A 21,795-nucleotide genomic window follows, 5' to 3' on the forward strand; every position below is an offset into this window, starting at 1 on the left:
GATTTGGCTGAACCCCGACCATACATAGAAGTCGCAGAATTTATAACTAAGAAATAAAATTATATTTTCTCTCGCTGGCTTATTGATTGTCTTCAAGCATCTTCAAATAAGTAAATAAGTCTTCAAATATTTTGAAAAGTCTTCAAAATGTCTTCACGGAATAAATGTCTTCACAGAGATTCAAATGTCTTCAAATTGAAGACATGTCTTCAAATCTGGCATCTCTGACCCACACCATCATCTGTCGTCACACCGGCGGCGTACCCATCAGCAAGCTATCGTCGCACCGGCGGCGTACTCAGTCGAAACTGCTCCACCACTTCATCGCATCCATCGTTGGACCCCGCCTGAGCTCGAGCTGAGCGAGCAAGATTCAAGGTCAGATCTAAACTTAATGTAAACAGTAGAAAGCGAAAGGGACTAGAAGCACGGCCGTGCGCAGAAATTCCAATTGGAATCCTAGGAGTTAGAGGTTTGGAAACAACGACAATATAGTTTGAAATTTGAACGTTTGCTAGATCGCTTTTTTATGAAGAAAGTATTTTGATTGAGTGGGATTTAATTAGAGTTTTTTTTTTGGGAATTTCAAAGGGGATTTTCGTGTGCCTTGCCGTTTGGGTGGAAAATTGTGGACGGATAGGTCGGACTCGTTTTTGATCATTTCCGCGTGTTTGATGGACTCGCCCTGAGTCTCGCCGGGCATACAAATATTGCTGCTTCACAAGCAAACGATTTAATCGTCTGCTTGGCGCTGAAGTGAAGTCAGTCGAAGGGAACCAGAATCGAATCCAACCGATCTTGAACCGTTTCAAACTCCTAGTTCAGATGTTTCGCTAAGTTTAATATCTTAAGAATTTCCAGTAGCTCCAGAGCTATGGAAGGTCCTAAATACTCTAAGGAATCTATAGGGATATTCAGTAATGAACTTTATTGTTATTCAAAAAAAAAAAAAAATAAAATAAAAAAAATAAATATAGGGATATTTTGGAAAATTTCTAAACCATTATAAATTTTTCTGGAAATTTTTATGAGATATTCGCGAGTCCACATTTTTTGTATCCTCCTGATGCATTGAAGATGTGCGAGTTCTAGATATCCTAATACCTGATACACATTACAACATGATAACATAATCAAAATTTTCGACTTCATGAAAATTTATAATTTCCATACTGGATTTAGTTTAATTTTGAATCAATTTAATTTGTCCATCTTAAAAATTGATCGGATTAACCATATGTTTTAGTTATATAAGGTTTTTTTTTATTTTTGTACTTGAAAAAAACCACGTGGTCATAGGGGGGGAGGGGGGGGTCTGCCAAATGACCACGATAAGCCACATGGGGGGAGGGGGGGTTGAAAATCTTCAAAAATATGACCACGTGGTTTCTGGATGGCCCCGAATGCAAAAATGGTAACCTGGCTTCCCTAGCAGCACACATATTCCATATAGGTTACTGCAACTCATATGTGACCAGATTCAGTCGCAATCAAGTTGCTGCAACCAGATTTGCCTGACTTGTGCTGCTCGGGTTAGAAACCTCGCAGTTAATAACTGTGGAAGTGCTTAATGAACACTAAACTGCGAGGCGGCTCTGTCCCAGTGTGGGGATGTAATGCCAATAAGAAGAAGAAGAAGAAGAATTGGAACGTGCTCACCAGTTAAGTGCTTCAATAGCTCCAGGTTTGAACAGGGCGTAACAAGTATATCCAATAAGACATCGATGTTTCCGTGATTTTTTACTTCTCATCTTCCTTTACTTCTATCGAAACTGTGGCCGCAATGCCCAACTGTTGCCGTTTTGGGGACTGTGAGGATTGTCGTCGGTTTCGTATCTGCGGTAGCTGTTATTGGCTGCTACTCTTGCAGTTTGATTGGTGCATCTTAGCAAAAATTCCAGTGCACTCACATTGAGCCTGGTATTAATTTTCAACGGATTTCAACCGTATAAATCATCTCAAGCATATAAATAATCTCAAAAGTTTCTAAACTATAATGAACTCTATCGTAATGATCGCAAACTGTCTGAACATCTGATATGTATATAAACACAACCGTTTCTACACAAGTTTCTATCTCTAAAAACGAACAGTGGGTAATGTCTGTGACATAACCGCTAAGTGGACGTAGGACTTGACTTGACCATGCCTTTAAGATACATAATATGTCCAAATTTCTCACATCAACTATTTTGGATAAATAATCGGCGTTGCATACCATTCCTTGGGCAACATCTTCTCATCAAACCGACACAGAAATCAAATCTACCTCGAACAAGAATCATCAAAAAAAAATTCAGGAAGTATCTGTCCGGTCACGAAATATTAGCCTCGACAGTGGCAACCTTCCCACTGAAGGACTGCCTGAAATAAGCCACAGGTTGGCTCAGCAGGGGATGTAGACTGGATCTCAGCCCTTCCACTGAAGAGCCTTCTAATCCGTGCGATAGCGACTGAAGAAGAACATTATTTTTAACTCTTAGAGCCTTGAAAAAGGCTGTTTGCTTCGGCTAAGTGCAAAAAGTAAGAAAACGATCTTTTCAAATAACCGCGAATTTCTAGTGATGGTATAAAAAAGACTGAATGCTCTGCGAGCGAATGCACTTTTCTTTTATACCTTATTTTGAATCTTCTCTGCTTCCCAATTGGTGGGCCAATCAGCTTCTTTGTCAGCCAACCGACCATCATCAACGCGTTCGAGAAGGGCTTCTTCTTTTTAACGCTTGTTGCTCGCTGCTGGCGTCTATTTCCTAACGGGACATGCCAATAAACCGGGAAAGCGAACTTAGAATTGCAGTGCAGGTGGGAAGTACGTGTTCTTTTCTGAAACAACATTGTTAGTAGTAGAAGGAAGGAAACACCCGGACATGAGATTTCGGGTGATAAGATTTAGAATTGGTAACATGGGACGAACATTCAGTCACGTTCGCTTTGTGTGCGGTCAGTATCAAACAATGTTTATCTACATATTTTTTTATCAATGTCAAAAAATCCAACATTTGATGAAAAATCGATTGATAGTTTATTAATGTTTGAGCTGTTATCGGTGTTTTTTATCCAAATAAGATTATGTGAGAGATTTGAACATCTTATGAATCTTTAAAGACATGGTCAAGCGAAGTCCTTCGTCCACTTCGCGGTTAAATCAGAAAAATTATCCACTGTTAGTTTTGACGCTATTTATGAAAATCACGCATAAAATTTTATCTCTAGAATATTGGATTTGGCACCCAAGTACAATTTCTATCCCGAAGGGTATTGAAAGCATTGATATTGTTGATCTATATTATTGGCTCTTTGAAGAACCGTTTGTTTTTTGGACATACATGCTGCATCATGTGGCTTTTCTTCAGCCTGTCTCGGCTCAGCACCGATGCCGGCCGGTCTCGGCTCGACTCTGCTGCTGTTGCCGGTATCTGCTCAGCATTGCTGCTTTGTCGGGTCTGTAGGGTGGACTGCTGAGGTACTGGCTAGGTTTCGGCTGATGATGGTCGCTTCGATGGTGTCGAGCCGAAAAAGCGGTCGGTGCAGACTTCATTCCCTGCTAAAAGGTGTGAGTGCTGTTCAATCGATGATGCGGTTGCTTCGCTTGTCCCGGTTAGAGATGTCGCAAATTAATCGATTACTTCGATTAATCGATTCATCGTTGTGATAATCGATTAATTTTGAATCGATTATTACCCAACGATTAATCGATTCAATAATCGAGAGGAAACGTGAGTAATCGATTAGTTACTAATCGATTAATCAGAATTTTACGACATCATAAGGATGTCGAAAATTAATTGATTATTTCGATTCATCGATTCATCGTTGTGATAATCGATTAATTTTGAATCGATTACTATACAATGATTAATCGATTCACTAATCGACAAGAATCAAGAGTAATCGATTAGTAACTAATCGATTAATCGGGATTTTACGACATCTCTAGTCCCGGTCAGAATGAAAGGAAAAAATCTCGTTGCGCTATTTTATGGCTTCTCGGCAGACCCAGCGGCTGCTCATTCGCTGGTGTCTGCACCAATGAGAACGTGGTAATGGAATGATGCAAGAATTATGCACTACCCATATTTATAGGTTCCCTTGCTCTCAATGTTTTTCATTGAAAACAGTTTCATGCCTATTGAAACAAGTTTTTCGGGTCTTATCAAGCATGGACATGGAAGGCATACTTGAAATCTGTCGATTGAGAGGCATACCGCAGAAATTAGTCCACTGAGACGAACGCTATTAACGTTTAAAATCTTTCAACACAGCGTAACGCGGTCGATTTGAATATTTTGAAATGACACCCGATATAGTAAAGAGAGACGTAAGTCCTACGTCAAAACAACTCTCCTCCTAGAGCCGGAAGCGGACAAACCGCTCCACACTCTCCTAGAGTAGATTCTATTCTTTCACAAATTTATTTCCTTGATACTGAACTGTTTCAAACCCCTTATGGGTCTGAAGCAGAGGGCGAGACGCTTGAGCTACCAATCAGAGTGGATGAAAAGGTCCATTGTCATGTTATAGCACCCGAAACGGAACATAAAAATCAAATGAAGTGTCGACTATAGGGAAGCAATTTCCTTTTATGGACCCCCAGGGGGTCTACTATAGGGCGAATTCAGTCAGACTTCAAAAAGTTAATATCAACGAATAAATCGAGTATTTGAGTGTTTTATGCATGTATCGTGAAGAGGAGATGCAGAGCTTGATAAAGATATAACGCAAAATTAATATTTTGAAAATTTCCACTCCTTATGCCAGGAAGAGTAAAATTTCGCTACTAGGGGGTCCACTATTGGGCATTTTACCCTAACCGTACCCTTAGTGGAGGTAGCACCATTAGTGGAGGTAGTGGGGTTAATGAGATTTATCATATACTTTATGATGGTTTCAGTTGATGCGTCGTGCTTCAAATATCCTGTTAAATGCAACTTATCTTATGAATTCACTTGAAAAACTATTGAAAACAATGATTTTCCTTTCCTTTCCTTAATACAATTGACTCCCTTGCACCTATAGTGGTGCAACTGTACCAATAGTGGCGAGTCTCATAAGAAACCAATGGATAACACCACTATGGGAACCAAAATTAATTTTTACCGCCACTAAAGGAACAGTGTACCCATAGTGGTGCAAGCAATATTTGGTAATTGTTGATGTTTAATGACATCTATCTCATTTTTGCTAGCATATTTATTAGTTTATCTATTGACTAAGATATTAAAGCTGTAAATTTCCCATAATTATTAATTTAAGAAAAAATATTTACTTTTGTGGATCTACTAATACTTCCACTATTGGTACCGTTACCCTACATATACCGCCGGAAATAAGTATAAAGACAAGCATGATTTTCATACATTTTCATCATGATTGAGGATCGATATCTCGATTCGTAGCGATTCGATTTGGCTGAAATTTTACTAGGCACCTGTTTTTAACTTGAACTTTCGATCTTTGAGTAAATGGTATAGGGTAAAATACCCAATAGTGGACCCCCTAGTAGCGGAATTTTGCTCTTCCTGTCATAAGGCTAACAAATTTTCAACATATTAACTCTGCTTGATATCTAACAACAAGCTCTGCATCCCCTCTTCATGATACATGCATAAACCACCCAAATACACGACGTTCTTCGTTGAAATTAGCATTTTAAAGTCTAACTGAATTCGCCCTATAGTAGACCCTCTGGGGGTCCATAATAGGAAATTGCTTCCCTATAGTCGACACTTCATTTGATTTTCATGTCCCGTTTCGGGACGTTCTTCTTCCCTATTATGGACCCCCCAAAATATTCCTATAATGGACACTCTCGTGTTTATTTTTTATAGAATTGTAAAAAATCATCTAATTTGACTTTCCATTGCATTTCCAATGCATGTAATCAAATCATAGGACTGTAAGTTAGGTTCTCCCGATAGAATTTCATAGCAAAATGTTGACATTGTGCAGTAATAATGCAAAAATGGCTGGAGGGTCCACTATTGGTTGGGGGTCCACTATTGGACACTTTACCCTACATCTTTGTTGACCTCAAAATCTGGAAATAATTATAAAGACACCACTTTTTTATATGGTGGAGCTCCATACAACGGAACTGTCTTTATAATTATTTCCAACAGAAATTCTGGTTATAGAATATATGCAGAAATGTAACTATCATTGAATAAAAATTCAAGTCATTTTTGGCTTGTTGGCAAAAAATCAGCCCAATCGAATCGCTAAGAATCGAGATATTGACTTCCCAATGTGGCCATTTTGTATGGAAACCGAGCTTGTCTTTATACTTATTTCCACCAGTGTATAATCTTGCAATTTTTAAAATTCTCGCTTAACTTTTCAAAAGGTCCTAAGTAAAATTTTTTCATGAATTGATTTGAATACAGCAATCAATAGCTTTCTTGTTGTTGTATTGATTGCGCTATTAAAATTAATTCATGAAAAAAATGTTACTTAGGTCCTTTTGAAAAGTTAAGCGAGAATTATTTGAAGAACAATTATTGCTTCTCATATCTCGCTGTGGATGTTTTTTCGTGATTCTACTTTTTCTTTTTTGGTTTTTCTCCTAACGTATTGGCCCACAGGCCGTTGAAAGGGAAGTAGAAAACGGGAAAACGTCAAACCATCAAGGGGTCTTTCATAAATTACGTAACACTATAGGAAGAGGGAGGGGGTCAGTCCGAGCGTTACGTTCCATACAAAAAATAGACCTTCCATACAAAAGGGTTTCAAGGGGGAAGGCGGGGATTCAAAATCATCAAATTTAGCGTTACGTAATGTATGAAAGACCCCAAGATGTGTGGCAAAATGGGCAAAACAGTTCGCTCTTCAATGCATTCCATTGACCAGTGCATGATGACGTAGGTTGACAATTCACAGAGCTTGTTTACAGGGACTTAGTCTCTGGAGCAGCTTCCGGAAAAACTGTTTTGCGATCAATTAAGAATATTGTTGTCTGCTGTGGTGGATTTATAGTAGGAATCAAAGCATATCACTAAAATATTCGGATCAAAAAGATTTCGAACGAAAATTACGGATTTTTATTTTCAGCTAATCGATTTTAATTCTAACACCCTGTAAACAAGCTCTGTGAACTGTCAAATAATTGAGGTTAAGTCAAGATCTTGCATTGGTCTATTGTTGTGATTGAAAGATTGGGGGTGGAAGTATCTGGGAAAATTCTGTGGAAAACGCCGCATGTGTTTACAACTAGTAGATAGAAAACCGAAAATAGGTCGACTTCTTTGCAATACTAAACTCAGGTGAACTTCTGGATACTCGTGTCAGTGACGATGAATGTTAATTAGTCATATTTTTGCGCAGACGGTGAATTGGTAAGCTAACTGAATTACCTACGGTTTTATGTTTTCCATGATTCATCATGGAATCTGTTAATTTCTAACTAAACCAAAATAACATCACATAAAATCATATGGTAAATAGCAACTTCAGCAGGCCTATTTAATGGTTGGACAAGTCAGAGACGATGGTATTATATAGAGACACGCGGAGAGAATAAAAGCAATTCTGGCTTCACGGCCAGCAGACAAAAAAAATCTGTGCGATCGGCAACATAAAAATTTGTGAGAACTTGAAGTGACTCTCAGTGTGAGCAGTTATTTCGTTTGCTCCAACTACATATTTTGCATTCTTTAGCACCATTCCCTTATATTCAACAATAAATATGATTAACTATCATATATAAATTTGCAATGAAAACTATAAAAACATCTTCATTTACTGAACTATTCAAACTTTTTCAAAATTTCTTTAATGTTGATTACAATACCTAGGGTAAAGTGTCCAATAGTGGACCCCCAACCAATAGTGGACCCTCCAGCCATTTTTGCATTATTACTGCACAATGTCAACATTTTGCTATGAAATTCTATCGGGAGAACCTAACTTACAGTCCTATGATTTGATTACATGCATTGGAAATGCTATGGAAAGTCAAATTAGATGATTTTTTACAATTCTTTAAAAAATAAACACGAGAGTGTCCATTATAGGAATATTTTGGGGGGTCCATAATAGGGAAGAAGAACGTCCCGAAACGGGACATGAAAATCAAATGAAGTGTCGACTATAGGGAAGCAATTTCCTAGAGGGTCCACTATAGGGCGAATTCAGTTAGACTTTAAAATGCTAATTTCAACGAAGAACGTTGTGTATTTGGGTGGTTTATGCATGTATCGTGAAGAGGGAATGCAGAGCTTGTTGTTAGATATCAAGCAGAGTTAATATGTTGAAAATTTGTTAGCCTTATGACAGGAAGAGCAAAATTCCGCTACTAGGGTGTCCACTATTGGGTATTTTACCCTATCTTGTATTTAGTACCGATTGGTAATGTTTGTTTACTTTGCTCGTTTGGTACCGCGTGTGACGGTTCGTTTGGCACTTTCGGCTTCACTGTTTGCGGGTCTCTATCTATAAACAACGTCTCTGGGACAAGTGATATCTCATACCTAACCATTTTTCTCAATTATGGTAAACATGCATTGTACAAAGTTTCAAAGGTTTGGTCTAAGAAATAAATCTTTTGAACCACTGCCAATAGGAAAAATCTGCCAAAGCCGTTCTTTCTTCTGTTTCTTTAAGAAGTTAATTAATCAAATGTTAAAATTGAATTAAGCTAACGATCATCCTGTCCTAAATTGTTTCTGTATATCGTGAAAGATCTCATAAGTGACAATACTAATATAGAAGATTTTATAGTGCGGTTCAGCATTACCGTTGAGTTAATTTTTCTTAGTTTACTAGGTATTATAATAATTCGAATAAATATTGCCCCTTTATGAAATGCTCATACGATAGGCAAGGATTTCTCCCGTTCAACATTTGGCATTTTCCCTCAGACATGTTTCTCATTACGATGTTAAACTACTCTCACGGTGTTCATTCACGGTGGATCTCTAATTCTAAAAATAACGCATTTTCATCCGACAGTGCTTTTTACGTTTTCATCTCTCTTTCGTCTTCGCACCCCATAAGAAGTCAGTCGCACATTTCTCAGGTAGACAGCGCTGTTCTTTAGAACCTAACAGAACTATCGAGAATTTTCCGATTTTCTGACGAAACAGCCATATATATATTTGGAAAGAATCGTCGCCTGTGGGATCGTTATAAAAGTTGTTCAACAGAGTAGCTTGCAGGTCAGTAGTACTTCAGTTTCTTAACAAAAAAAAAAAGAATTCAACGTAATATCTAAGCTTGCATACCAAATTGTAATTTCAGTTGGCAGCAAAATGGTCAGTGAGAATCCACAAAAACCTCGTGAAGACCCTAATGTTTGCAAGGAACGAGGCAATGAGGAGTTCAAAAATGGGTACTGGGATACGGCCATAACTTGGTACAGTAAGGCGATCGAGTTCGGTGAGAAGCACAAAGACTTGCCAGTTTATTACAAGAATCGTGCCGCAGCTTATCTCAAGCTCGAAAAGTTTGAACGTGCGATCGAAGACTGCACCAAATCCTTGGATGATTGTCCAAACGATCCGAAGGCATTGTTCCGTAGATCGCAGGCGTATGAGGCTCTTCAGCGGTTCGAGGAAGCGTACAAGGATCTTCGAACCATCCACACTCAGGATCCGAACAACAAGATGATCAAACCGCATTTAGAAAGACTACATGCAATTGTGCAAGAACGGGCTCGTGATCGGGCACAGACATCCAACAAGGTCACGAAGATGTTCGAGATCGCTTTCGATATTGCTGCCCCTAAAGAAAAGCGTGAACAAGCCATGAATAATATTGTCGTGCTAGCTCGCGAAACGGCCGGAGCTGAAGTTATGTTGAGGGACGGTCTGGTAACTCGAATCGGTAAGCTGCTTAAAGTTGAGAAGAATAATGAAATCATCATAAATGCGGTTCGGGCAATCGACGAAGTGTGCACGAAGAGTCCGGATCGAACCAAAATCGTAATCAAAGAATTGGGTATTCCCTGGTTTCTGCAAATCCTCGATAGTAACTTGGAAGATCGCGTAATAGCGTCGCAACATTGCATGCAAACGGTTCTAAATTCTCTCTCCGGGTTGGAGAACAAGGACGATTCCAAACCAAACAAAGAACTAGTTGAAGACAACAAGCAACTGATTGATACACTTCTTAGCTGCTTGGTATATTCAATTACAGAACGCATCATCACTGGTTTGGCACGTGATGCCATAATGGAGCTTATCATTCGAAACGTGCATTACCAGACTATTGACTGGGCAGAACGTTTAGTAGAGATGAAAGGACTCTTTCGTTTAATGGAGGTTTGTTCAGAATTGGAAGAATACAAGTACGAGAGTGCTATGAACATTACTCCATCTTCGCGAACTATTGCCTCCGTTTGTTTGGCTCGGATCTACGAGAATATGTACTACGATGCAGCGAGAGAAAAATTCAACGAGCAAATTAGTGACTTCGTGAAGGATAAACTACTAGATCCAGATCATGAATCGAAGGTTCGAGTTACGGTGGCCATCACTTCGCTTTTGTTGGGTCCGTTAGATGCTGGAAATGCTTTAATCTCCAGGGATGGAATTATGCAAATGATTTTGGCTATGGCTCAGTCGGACATTGTGTTGGAGCAGAAGGTAGGTTGACAACAGTGTTACATATATAGTTATTTCTGCTTGAGTTCCTGTATATCTGATAAATGTCTATACTAACACAATTATTCTCATCGTTCTGCAGGTTGCTTGTGAATGCATAATAGCCGCCGCCTCAAAGAAAGATAAAGCCAAGGGCTTAGTCGAAACTGGAGCAGAAATCCTCAAAAAATTATACACCTCCAAAAACGAAGAAATTCGCGTCCGCGCTCTGGTAGGTCTGTGCAAGCTGGGGAGTTCCGGTGGATTGGACGCTTCCATTCGTCCATTCGCGGACGGCTCGACGAAGAAACTAGCCGAGGCTTGCCGTAAATTTCTCATTAAGCCCGGCAAAGATAAGGACATTCGAAAATTTGCCGCCGAAGGATTGGCTTATCTCACACTGGATGCCGATGTGAAAGAGAAACTGGTTGAGGATCGTTCCGCCATTCAGGGGCTCATTGAACTGGCCAAAACTGGAGACCAGTCAGCAATCTATGGTGTAGTGACTACGTTGGTCAATTTGGTCAACGCATACGAAAAACAGGAATTGCTCCCGGAACTGGTTAAACTGGCCAAATTTGCGAAACATCACATTCCGGAAGAACACGAATTGGACGATCCAGATTTTGTCAGCGGTCGTATCATTGTGCTAGCCAATGAAGGTGTAACTTCCGGTCTGGTTGCTCTGTGCAAAACCGAAAGCGATAACAGCAAGGAAATGATTGCCCGCGTCTTCAATGCTCTCTGCAGTGAGCAAGAGGTTCGCGGCAAAGTCGTCCAGCAGGGAGGAGCGAAAGTTTTGCTTCCACTGTCTTTGAAGGGAACGGCCAATGGTAAACGTCATGCTGCACAAGCACTATCCCGCATTGGAATCACAATCAACCCGGAAACTGCTTTCCCCGGCCAACGAAACCTGGAAGTAATTCGACCATTACTTAATCAGTTGCATCCGGACTGTTCATCGCTGGAGAATTTCGAAGCGCTCATGGCACTTTGCAATCTCGCATCAATGAACGAATCAACTCGGCAGCGTATCATCAAAGAGCAAGGTATCAGCAAAATTGAAACATATATGTCTGAGGACCACATGATGCTGAGGCGGGCCGCGACCCAAGTTATTTGCAACATGGTGCAATCTCCTGATATTATTAAAATGCACGAAAAAGAAAACGACAGAATTAAATTCCTGGTTTTGCTCACAATGGAAGAGGATGAAGATACTGCAATGGCCGCTGCAGGAGCGCTAGCGTATCTTACTGCAGTCAGCGATTCCTGCTGCGAGAAGACATTCAGCCCTACATGTTGGCAGGAAGCCTTCAGTACATTAGTCGCCAACCCAAGCCCAGAAGTACAGCATCGCGGCATCGTCATCATTTATAACATCATCAAATCGAACAAAACGCTGGCAGAGAAAATTTTCGATACGCCCCTACTACGGATGTTGTACGGTGTAACGCAACTAAATGATGAACAGCGAGCCAAAGCCATCGAAATGGCCCAAAAGTGCCTGAAAGTAGCAGAAGAGTATAAACTTATTGAGGAGAACAAGGATGCCGACTTGGCGCCGGATGTGTTTGAACAGCACAAGCAAGACGCGACTATTGAAGAGATTGACGAGTAAGGTGATGTGACTTTATGCAAGCATCTACCACGTACTGAAAATATATTACAAGGAAAGCATATTGCATAACTCTTTGTTGTTTCAATTTATATTAAAGTTTGTTGTTTTTCACACATTTTACACCCTGTTAGCGGAGTAGATTTGAATGCGTGATTGTATTTAGTATTCCTTAATTTATGCCAGACAAGCGTACTTACACCATCACCACACGTATGTTATAACAATCTTGCAAATGCTATAAACATACGAAAATCTATAAATAGAAGGATTACTTTAATTTCTTTGTCAAATAATGAAAACTAGGATTAGTGATTTCATAATAAATTAAATATAAAGTATATCAAAAATAATATTTCTTTAATTCCGAACAATTCCAATAATAATATTTTGAATGAAAATATGAATGAATGAAATTTACTTTTGCGAATTAAAAAGAATAGGTATTAGGTCTTTGAATATTTTTTTAATTCAAATATTTTATTTTAATAAACAATCTCGCAATACCTAATTAACGGTATACAGCTACGCATAATGGAGTAGGTATCCTTATCCACTGGACTTGATCGTTCGGAGGACATTCAGTGCCCTCAGGTGGTCTTTAACTGCAAAAAGCCGTCGTGAACGAGAAGATGGAGGAATCGTACATCAGACTGAAAAGCTAAGATAAACTGATTGGACTAGTCATCGACACGTGGAAGATGAAGTACATTATAGGAAGAGGATCAAGAGAGGACAACGTAAGCCACCCACCACGAGTTTGTATTGGTGGTGACGAAATCGAGGTGATTAAACAATTCGTGTACTTGAGCTCACCGGTGACCTCCGATAACGATACCAACAGAGAAATTCGGAGATGGAGATGGAGATGGCGGGCCGCGTGGTGGGGGTGGTGGTGGCCGATCAATGAAAGAATGTGCAGGTTGAGGATCAAAGGGCGGTTCTTCAACTTCAGCATAATCAACGTCCATAGCCCACACTCCGGAAGCACTGATGATGATAAGGACGCATTCTACGCGCAGCTCGAACGTGAGTACGACAGCTGCCCAAGCCACGACGTCAAAATCATCATAGGAGATTTGAACGCTCAGGTTGGCCAAGAGGAGGAGTTTAGACCGACTATTGGAAAGTTCAGCGCTCACCGGCTGACGAACGAAAACGGCCTACGACTAATTGATTTCGCCGCCTCCAAGAATATGGCCATTCGCAGCACCTACCTCCAACACAGCCTCCCGTATCGGTACACCTGGAGATCACCACTGCAGTCAGAATAACAAATCGACCACGTTCTGATTGATGGACGGCACTTCTCCGACATTATCGACGTCAGGACATATCGTGGCGCTCACATCGACTCTGACCACTATCTGGTGATGGTTAAACTGCGCCCAAAACTATCCGTCATCAACAATGTTCGGTACTGACGACCGCCGCGGTACGACCTAGAGCGACTGAAGCAACCTGATGTCGCCACTGCATACGCGCAGCATCTCGAGGCAGCGTTGCCGGAAGAGGGTGAGCTCGATGGGGCCCCTCTTGAGGACTGCTGGAGTACAGTTAAAGCAGCCATTAACGACGCAGCGGAGAACAACGTCGGGTATATGGGTCGAAGTCGACGGAACGATTGGTTCGACGAAGAGTGCAGACAGATTCTGGAGGAGAGGGACGCAGTGCGGGCGGAGCTGAGCTCATCAAGATGGTCCCGGAAAAGCTGGCCACTTGCCTGCACAAACTGATAGTCAGAATCTGGGAAACCGAACAGCTACCGGATGAGTGGAAGGACGGGGTTATATGCCCCATCTACAAGAAAGGCGACAAACTGGAGTGTAAGAACTTTCGAGCGATCACCATCCTTAATGCCGCCTACAAAGTGATATCCCAGATCATCTTCCGTCGTCTGTCACCATTAGTGAACGAGTTCGTGGGAAGTTATCAAGCCGGCAAAATCGTCAAAAAATATGGAATTTTGTTCCCAAAGACACTATATATCTAAAACTAATAGTTTTGGCGCAAACATTTTAGTCTTGCTAGATCCGACTCTGGGACCATTGTGCAGTGTTACGATAGACGGGGATACCTTCGAGGTGGTCGAGGAATTCGTCTACCTCGGATCCTTGCTAACGGCTGACAACAACGTTAGTCGTGAAATACGAAGGCGCATTATCTGTGGAAGTCGGGCCTACTACGGGCTCCAGAAGAAACTGCGGTCAAAAAAGATTCGCCATCGCACCAAATGTCATGTACAAGACACTTATAAGACCGGTAGTCCTCTACGGACATGAAACATGGACAATGCTCGAGGAGGACTTGCAAGCACTCGGAGTATTCGAGAGACGGGTGCTTAGGACCATCTTTGGCGGTGTGCAAGAAGACGGTGTGTGGCGGCGAAGAATGAACCATGAGCTCGCCCAACTCTACGGCGAACCCAGTATCCAGAAGGTAGCTAAAGCCGGAAGGGTACGATGGGCAGGACATGTTGCAAGAATGCCGGACAGCAACCCTGCAAAGATGTTGTTCGCTTCCGATCCGGCAGGTACGAGACGGCGTGGAGCGCAGCGAGCGAGATGGGCAGACCAGGTGCAAAACGACTTGGCGAGCGTGGGGCGTATCCGAGGATGGAGAGATGCGGCCTCGAACCGTGTATTGTGGCGTCAAATTGTTGATTCAGTTTTATCTGTTTAGATGTAAACTAAATAAATGAATGATATGAAATGAGATGGAGATGGCAGACAATCGTACGTACTTTGGACTCCGCAAAACTCTCCGATAGAATAGAGTTTGCCGCCGTACCAAGCTGGCTATCTACAAAACGCTTATAATACCGGGAGTTCTTTATGGTTACGAGACCAGGGCGATGCTTGTGGAGGACCAACGCGAGTTTTCAAAAGGAAAGTGTTGCATACCATCTATGGTGGGATACAGATGGATGGTACGTGGATGAGGCGAATGAACCACGAGTTGCATGAGCTGCTGGGAGAACCATCCATCGTATCGAATTTCGTTAATTTCCAAAAGGGTTTCAACCTTCTTCTTTTGAATCTTTATTTAAGTGATTTTTCTTAATATCTATAGAGTTCATCACTGGCTTCAACCCGAGATCTAACTTTGAGACATTATTACAGACATGGACATACGTGAAGGCTATATGTTCGCTCCAAAAACAAACTTTGTATAGAGGGCTTGCGACCACGTCTTATTAGTGTTATTTTTAGACCTTTCTTATATATTTTTTAACCCTTTTGAATGAACGAGAAAGGCGCCATCACTGCTAGGTGGATTAATCTAATTTTTAAGGCGGTTCAGTAGCTGAAGATCGTTGTCAATAGTAATGGAATTAAATTTAGTTTCACATTTAGGAATTGCAATGCCTCTGCCTTAAATTTGTCAAAGATACAAGAGCATTTTCAATATCACTTTTGGTATCGAGAGGAATATAAACATCAAAAGCCAGTCAGTGCCAGTGGAGATATATCAGCTTCCACACTGATATTCTTCCTCCCCCTTCATACGGGAGCTTGGCAGAAGGAAGGTCGTGTGATATGTGCCATCACAAATATTGCCCTCCGCTCGCTTTCAAATCAACATCTCTAAAAACATTCTTCATGCCTGCCGTATCCTAACGGAACTATCAATTCTATACTTTCGCCTCTAATTCTATCATGAACATGTACGTCTAAGTTTGGAAGATGATATTAGCATTTCCATATCAAACTTCCTATCGATATACGTTTTATATAAATCGCAATCATTTCTATGATAATTGAAAGTAGAGCTGATTGGATTATTACCCAACAAACATTCACTAGTTGAACTAACATCAGTGTGATGATTTAATTCAGCGCTGTGTTGAATTATGTCTGTACTATTTCTTATCACAACTTCTGTTCAAGCTTTGTTCACACAATTTTGGTGAAGTTAGACAACTATAACATCTCATTTTGAAAAACAACTTTATTAACTGATTCGTTAAACCTTTAATAAGCATTTTACTAAGCCCCAATTCAGCTACATGTGAATTCTTCGAAAATAATAACGCATAGAAGGTAACATCAGTAAGATCTCCAATGAACGTATTTTGAAGCAATTGCTATTTTCATATAACTATTTTAAAATTTTCCTAAAGCGGGTCTCGAACTGCTGTCATTTGATCATCCGCCGGTAACGTTGTCATCCGCGCCATCCTTGATTTGTTAGATATGGCTCACTCAATGCATAACATAAATAATCTTATTGCTGAATATGAATCATAATTGGACTCTTATTCAATAAGTCGATCTGTCAAACTACAGTTTGTTAATAACTGTACAAGATTTTTATTTCAACCATTGTTCAGCCAGTCATAACCATCGCACACTAGGCAAAATACGTAAAAATAATGTCGATAAACGATAAAATAAAATCCGTCCCCAATGCTATTTATGAATTTATGAAAATAAAATCAATGTATATTCGGCCTTCCTCAGAATCTCTTGATAATCACTTGCGATATGATTGTCAAATGCTAAGATTATTCCAATTTCGAGATCAACATCCATGCGATAATATTGGGATTCCACACATCAAAGATTCAATAATTTCCCGATGTTATTCAACGGCGTTATGTCCGGCTTTTAGTAAATTTCGTTAGTTAGTAAAAAATTTGTTCAGCATGATTTTTTTTATTGCTCCAGCAGTTTTGTTCGTTAAAATCTCCGACACTTTAATAAATCACGAAAATAAAAAGCATGTGTTGAAAATAAATCTTTATTTTTCTATAAATCAAATTTCCCAAATCTAGAATCCAGATTTTCTCTCAAACTGAAAAAGCATGTTTTTTTCCACTGTGCGATAGATCAGATAAATGTGAAATCCAATGGTTAAGAAGGACAAAGGTTAAGAAGGATGTCTAATGCCTGCTTATTAACTTACTATTCAAACTCAATTCGACCACCCTTTCAGAGCATCACATCATAGTCGAACAGAGAACTTTAAAAATCATTAGTTCAGTACATTGTTAATATGTGTGTTCCCCAATGTGCTGAAATGTGATAAAACGAAAACGTAAGTTCGACTTCAAATAAAGGTAGTAAACAAATAAATAGGCCATTACTATATATAATAGCCCTGTTTGTCTGTCCGGTGACTAGCCAACCAGACGCAGCACGCGGGGGAATTCTCACAAAAAATAAAATATTTGACACTTCAATTATTTTTTACTATCAGATGCAGAAAACAAAATCAGTGACAACCTTAGACAACCAGACACAGCATTTGATGAAAAAAATCACAGACAACAGAAGTTGAAAATTTTGATTTTTGAAAAAAAAACCGCTTGCCACGGGCGCTACTGCGTCCACAAATAAACTAGTGTCGAATATTAGTTTGATTAAATGCTGAAATGAAATCTGTCTAGCAAATTATTCAGCATCTTTTTTATTCAGCTATGAAGATCACTAATAAACAATAATTCAACCTAGATGCTTATTTGTAGCTTGTCGTTGTTTGTTGGGTAATGACTTCTTGTGAGATTTCAAACGTCACAGGAAAGTGATCAGAGTCAAAGTCAGCATGAGTTACCAATTGGCCACCCACCTGACTTGAATTCGTTAAAACTAAATCAATTGTAGAAGGATTTGGACTGGAAGAAAAACAAGTTGGTCCATTGGGTTGAATAGTGTACAATAACCCTCAGAACAACCTGAAAAAAATACCTTTGGAATTGCTTTGAGCATTATTCCATGAACATTATTCTGAACATTTGAGCATTTTTAGATAGATGGTTCTCCCAACAGCTGATGCAACTCGTGATTTATTCGTCTCCTCCACGTACCGTCCGCCTGCACGTACCGTAAACCGCCCGAACACGGTTTTCCGGATAAACTGACACGGTTGATCAAAGCGACGATGGATCGGGTGATGTGCGTAGTTCTAGTTTCAGGGGCATTCTCGAGTCCCTTCGAAACCCGCAGAGGGCTACGGCAAGGAAATGGTCTTTCGTGTTTGCTATTCAACATCGCTTTGGAAGGGGTAATACGAAGAGCAGGGATTAACACGAGTGGTACAATTTTCAATAAGTCCGTCCAGCTATTTGGTTTCGCCGACGACATAGATATTATGGCACGTAACTTTGAGAAGATGGAGGAAGCCTACATCAGACTGAAGAGGGAAGCTAAGATCGGACTAGTCATCAACGCGTCGAAGACGAAATACATGATAGGAAGAGGTTCAAGAGAAGACAATGTGAGCCACCCACCGCGAGTTTGCATCGGTGGTGACGAAATCGAGGTGGTAGAAGAATTTGTGTACTTGGGCTCACTGGTGACTGCCGAAAATGACACCAGCAGAGAAATTCGGAGACGCATAGTGGCTGGAAATCGTACGTACTTTGGACTCCGCAAGACGCTCCGATCGAATAGAGTTCGCCGCCGTACCAAACTGACAATCTACAAAACGCTCATTAGACCGGTAGTCCTCTACGGACACGAGACCTGGACGATGCTCGTGGAGGACCAACGCGCACTTGGAGTTTTCGAAAGGAAAGTGCTGCGTACCATCTATGGTGGGGTGCAGATGGCGGACGGTACGTGGAGGAGGCGAATGAACCACGAATTGCCTCCATCGTTCAAACCGCGAAAATCGGACGACTGCACAGTGGGCAAGGTTGATCGATCTGGTGGAAGATGACTTGCGGGCCCTCCGTAGACTGCGTGGTTGGCGACTTGTAGCCATGGACCGAGCCGAATGGAGCAGACTCTTATATACCGCACAGGCCACTTCGGCCTTAGTCTGAATAAATAATTATAATCGTTATCGGAGGTCACCAGTGAGCCCAAATAGAAACTCGTGGTTGGTGGATTACATTGTCCACTTTTAAGTCTCTTCCTATCATGTACTTCGTCTTCGACGTGTCGATGACTACTCCAATCCGTTTAGCTTCGCTTTTCAGTCTGATGTAGGCTTCCTCCATCTTCTCAAAATTACGTGCCATAATATCAATGTCGTCGGCGAAACCAAATAAATGGACGGACTTCGTAAGAATCGTACCACTCGTATCAATACCTGCCCTTCGTATTACTCCCTCAAAAGCGATGTTGAATAGCAGTACGAAAGACCATATCACCTTGTTGTAACCCTCTGCGCGTTTCGAAGGTAATGTGTTTCTTCTACAGTAAAAATAAACTAACCAGTTGGGGGTTCGGATAGCGAATGAGCCCAGCTCATCACTAGTATATTTCAGATCATCTTTTCATGACGTTACAATTCGTTTCATGTCAATTGACAGCTGTTCGCACATATAATTAATAGTAAACAAATTCATGGTAGTAATTAGGCAATTCAATTAATAAGTTTACACTGAAAGTAAACCTTGTTCGAAAGCGTCCAACTAGACACTACAAGTTCTTCCCCCTTTCAAAATGAGATCTATCATTATAGTATTACATAACTAATCTTTGATTTCAAAATGAATCAATGTATTAATTAATTAATTGTAATAAACAAAGTTTGAGTCCGTTTTAGTTTGCTTGACGCGCTTCGATCGCCGCAAGGTCTGCTCCGGCTGATACTGCTCTACGCGTTTACGTTTGATTCCTTGAGTGGGCGATCTCTCCCCACAATCTTCGTTCTGCTCACCACCGGCAGTAACCGGCAGGCTGCTCGTTCGAGCCATGTTATCTTGGATACAGGGAACAGGAAGCGTGATGTTTGGCCGCTCCAGTGGACTCGGATCATTAAACAGTCTGACTTGCGTTCGATGAGCCGTGGTTCGCGCGCTTCAATTTCCACCTGTAATATATGTCGAGAAACACGTTTTAGAAAGATAGCCTTCAACCATCTAGATGGGTTATGGGGATTGTGGTTTTATACCAAACTATGTCGCCACTTGTCAGATTATCCAGAAGATCAATGGGATCCCCTCTAATACTGGTAGGCATGACAACATCATGAGAGAGGTCGGCTTGAGTAGCCAAGTTATATTTGAATTGCTTCTTAGGATTTATAAGATCTATTATAGTCTTAGGCTTGTATGAGAAAATCTTCTCTGATGGGAATTCCTCATCGTTCGTCAGACATGTATTGCGATAGTTGAATAAGAACAAATTAATTTGATCCTCCAGCTCATATTCCATGATTTTGGGATCAATTAAAAACTTTTTTAATACTTCTTTTGTTGTTCTTACCATCCGCTCCGCCTGACCATTGCTAGCAGGGTTGTATGGAGGGCTTTTAAGTACTTTTATACCCTGCTTTTCCAAGAACCCCACAAAGGAATAAGAGTTGAATGGAGGTCCTCCGTCCGAGACTAATAAATCGGGTAATCCAAATCTTGCAAAATACTCCACCAATTTTGTCAACACTTTAGCACAATCCGTACTTTTTTTCATCAATTCTATTTCTAACCATTTAGAGAAACTGTCAACAATAAGTAAAAATGTATACCCACTGAAATGAAAAAAATCTATGTGTATTCTACTGAAAGGTTTAGTGGAGGGAGTCCATTTGGATTCTATTTTGGCTTAGGAACTACTGCCATTTCGTTACACACTTCGCAAATTTTTGAGAAGTTTTCTATTGCGTTATTTATACCGAACCAATACACAGCTCTCCTAGCCAACTGCTTCATCTTGACCATTCCGTTATGATTAACATGCAATAGTTTTAAAATGTCCTTCTGTAGCTTCTGTGGAATAACCACCCTGTCTTGATACAATAAGCAACCATCTACCATTTCCAAATCAGATTGATTGGAAAACACATTTAAAAACTTTTTATCCATACGTTCAGGCCAGCCTTTCTGCATAAATGAAATTACCTCCAATAAGAAATTATCCTTGTTTGTTTCATTGGCAATCGCTTTAAAGTCCAGTGGGATTCCCCCGGTGAAATTTATACTTCTTACATATTCAAGACCAAATTCACTTGGTATAGTTTGCTCTAAAGGAAAACGCGAACAGAAATCCGCGTTACCCATCTTATGCGAAGGCCTATAAATAATCTCAAAATCATATATAGACAACTCTATTATAAACCGTTGCAGTCTAGTAACTATGATCGAGTTTCTGCCCAATTTCCCAAATATACCCAATAGAGGCTTATGGTCTGTGAAAATCTTGAATTCCTGACCATACAGATATTTATGGAATTTTTTTATGGTGCACACCAGTGCAAGTGCCTCGAGATGTAAAATGGGGTATGATTTCTGTGCTGTGTTTAAAGAAAAAGAAGTGAAGCAAATTGGCCTTTCGACACCGTCTACAATGTGGGCAATCACCCCTCCTAATCCGTAGCTGGAAGCATCCGTTATAACTGCAATTGGTTTCTTGGGGTCATAGTACTCTAAAAAATTTGCACCTAGCAAAGAACGTTTGGCACTTTCAAAAGCTTCGGTGCAATTTTGATCCCATGTAAATTTAACATTTTTTTTCAAAAGGTTGTACAAATAATACAATTTTGTCGATAAATTTGGTATAAACTTATTGTAGTAATTGATCAATCCAAGGAACGATTTTAGCTCAGTTACATTTTGGGGTATTTTTGCCTTTTGTATTGTAGCAACTTTATCAGGGCAGGGCGATAATCCTTTTCCACTTAGAACATGACCCAGATAGTCCAGTTGTGGAA

The 21,795-nt window shown here is 40.4% G+C and overlaps 1 protein-coding gene across 5 annotated transcripts; it reads left to right on the forward strand.

The window, feature by feature from the left end:
- Positions 1 to 7,124: 7,124 nt before the first annotated feature.
- LOC134226939 (protein unc-45 homolog B) lies at positions 7,125 to 12,548 on the forward strand. Of its 5 annotated transcripts, none has more exons than XM_062708072.1 (4): positions 7,125 to 7,331; positions 8,947 to 9,152; positions 9,210 to 10,580; positions 10,681 to 12,548. In XM_062708072.1, the coding sequence occupies exons 3-4, from the start codon at positions 9,246 to 9,248 to the stop codon at positions 12,196 to 12,198; spliced, it is 2,853 nt and encodes a 950-aa protein (XP_062564056.1). In that variant the 5' UTR covers positions 7,125 to 7,331; positions 8,947 to 9,152; positions 9,210 to 9,245; the 3' UTR covers positions 12,199 to 12,548. The 5 variants fall into 5 exon arrangements, with proteins under 5 accessions (XP_062564056.1, XP_062564055.1, XP_062564057.1 ...); XM_062708071.1 differs by having other exon boundaries at positions 9,235 to 10,580; XM_062708073.1 differs by having other exon boundaries at positions 8,992 to 9,152; positions 9,235 to 10,580.
- Positions 12,549 to 21,795: the final 9,247 nt, after the last annotated feature.

This window comes from Armigeres subalbatus, chromosome 3, assembly GCF_024139115.2.
Source record: "Armigeres subalbatus isolate Guangzhou_Male chromosome 3, GZ_Asu_2, whole genome shotgun sequence".
Taxonomy (NCBI): Eukaryota; Metazoa; Arthropoda; class Insecta; order Diptera; family Culicidae; genus Armigeres; species Armigeres subalbatus.

Bases quoted from the DNA above. Each gene is read 5' to 3' on its own strand.
- LOC134226939 (XM_062708072.1), top strand. From the start codon at position 9,246: ATGGTCAGTGAGAATCCACAAAAACCTCGTGAAGACCCTAATGTTTGC. The intron at 10,581-10,680 runs GTAGGTTGACAA...ATCGTTCTGCAG, and splicing joins ACATTGTGTTGGAGCAGAAG to GTTGCTTGTGAATGCATAAT.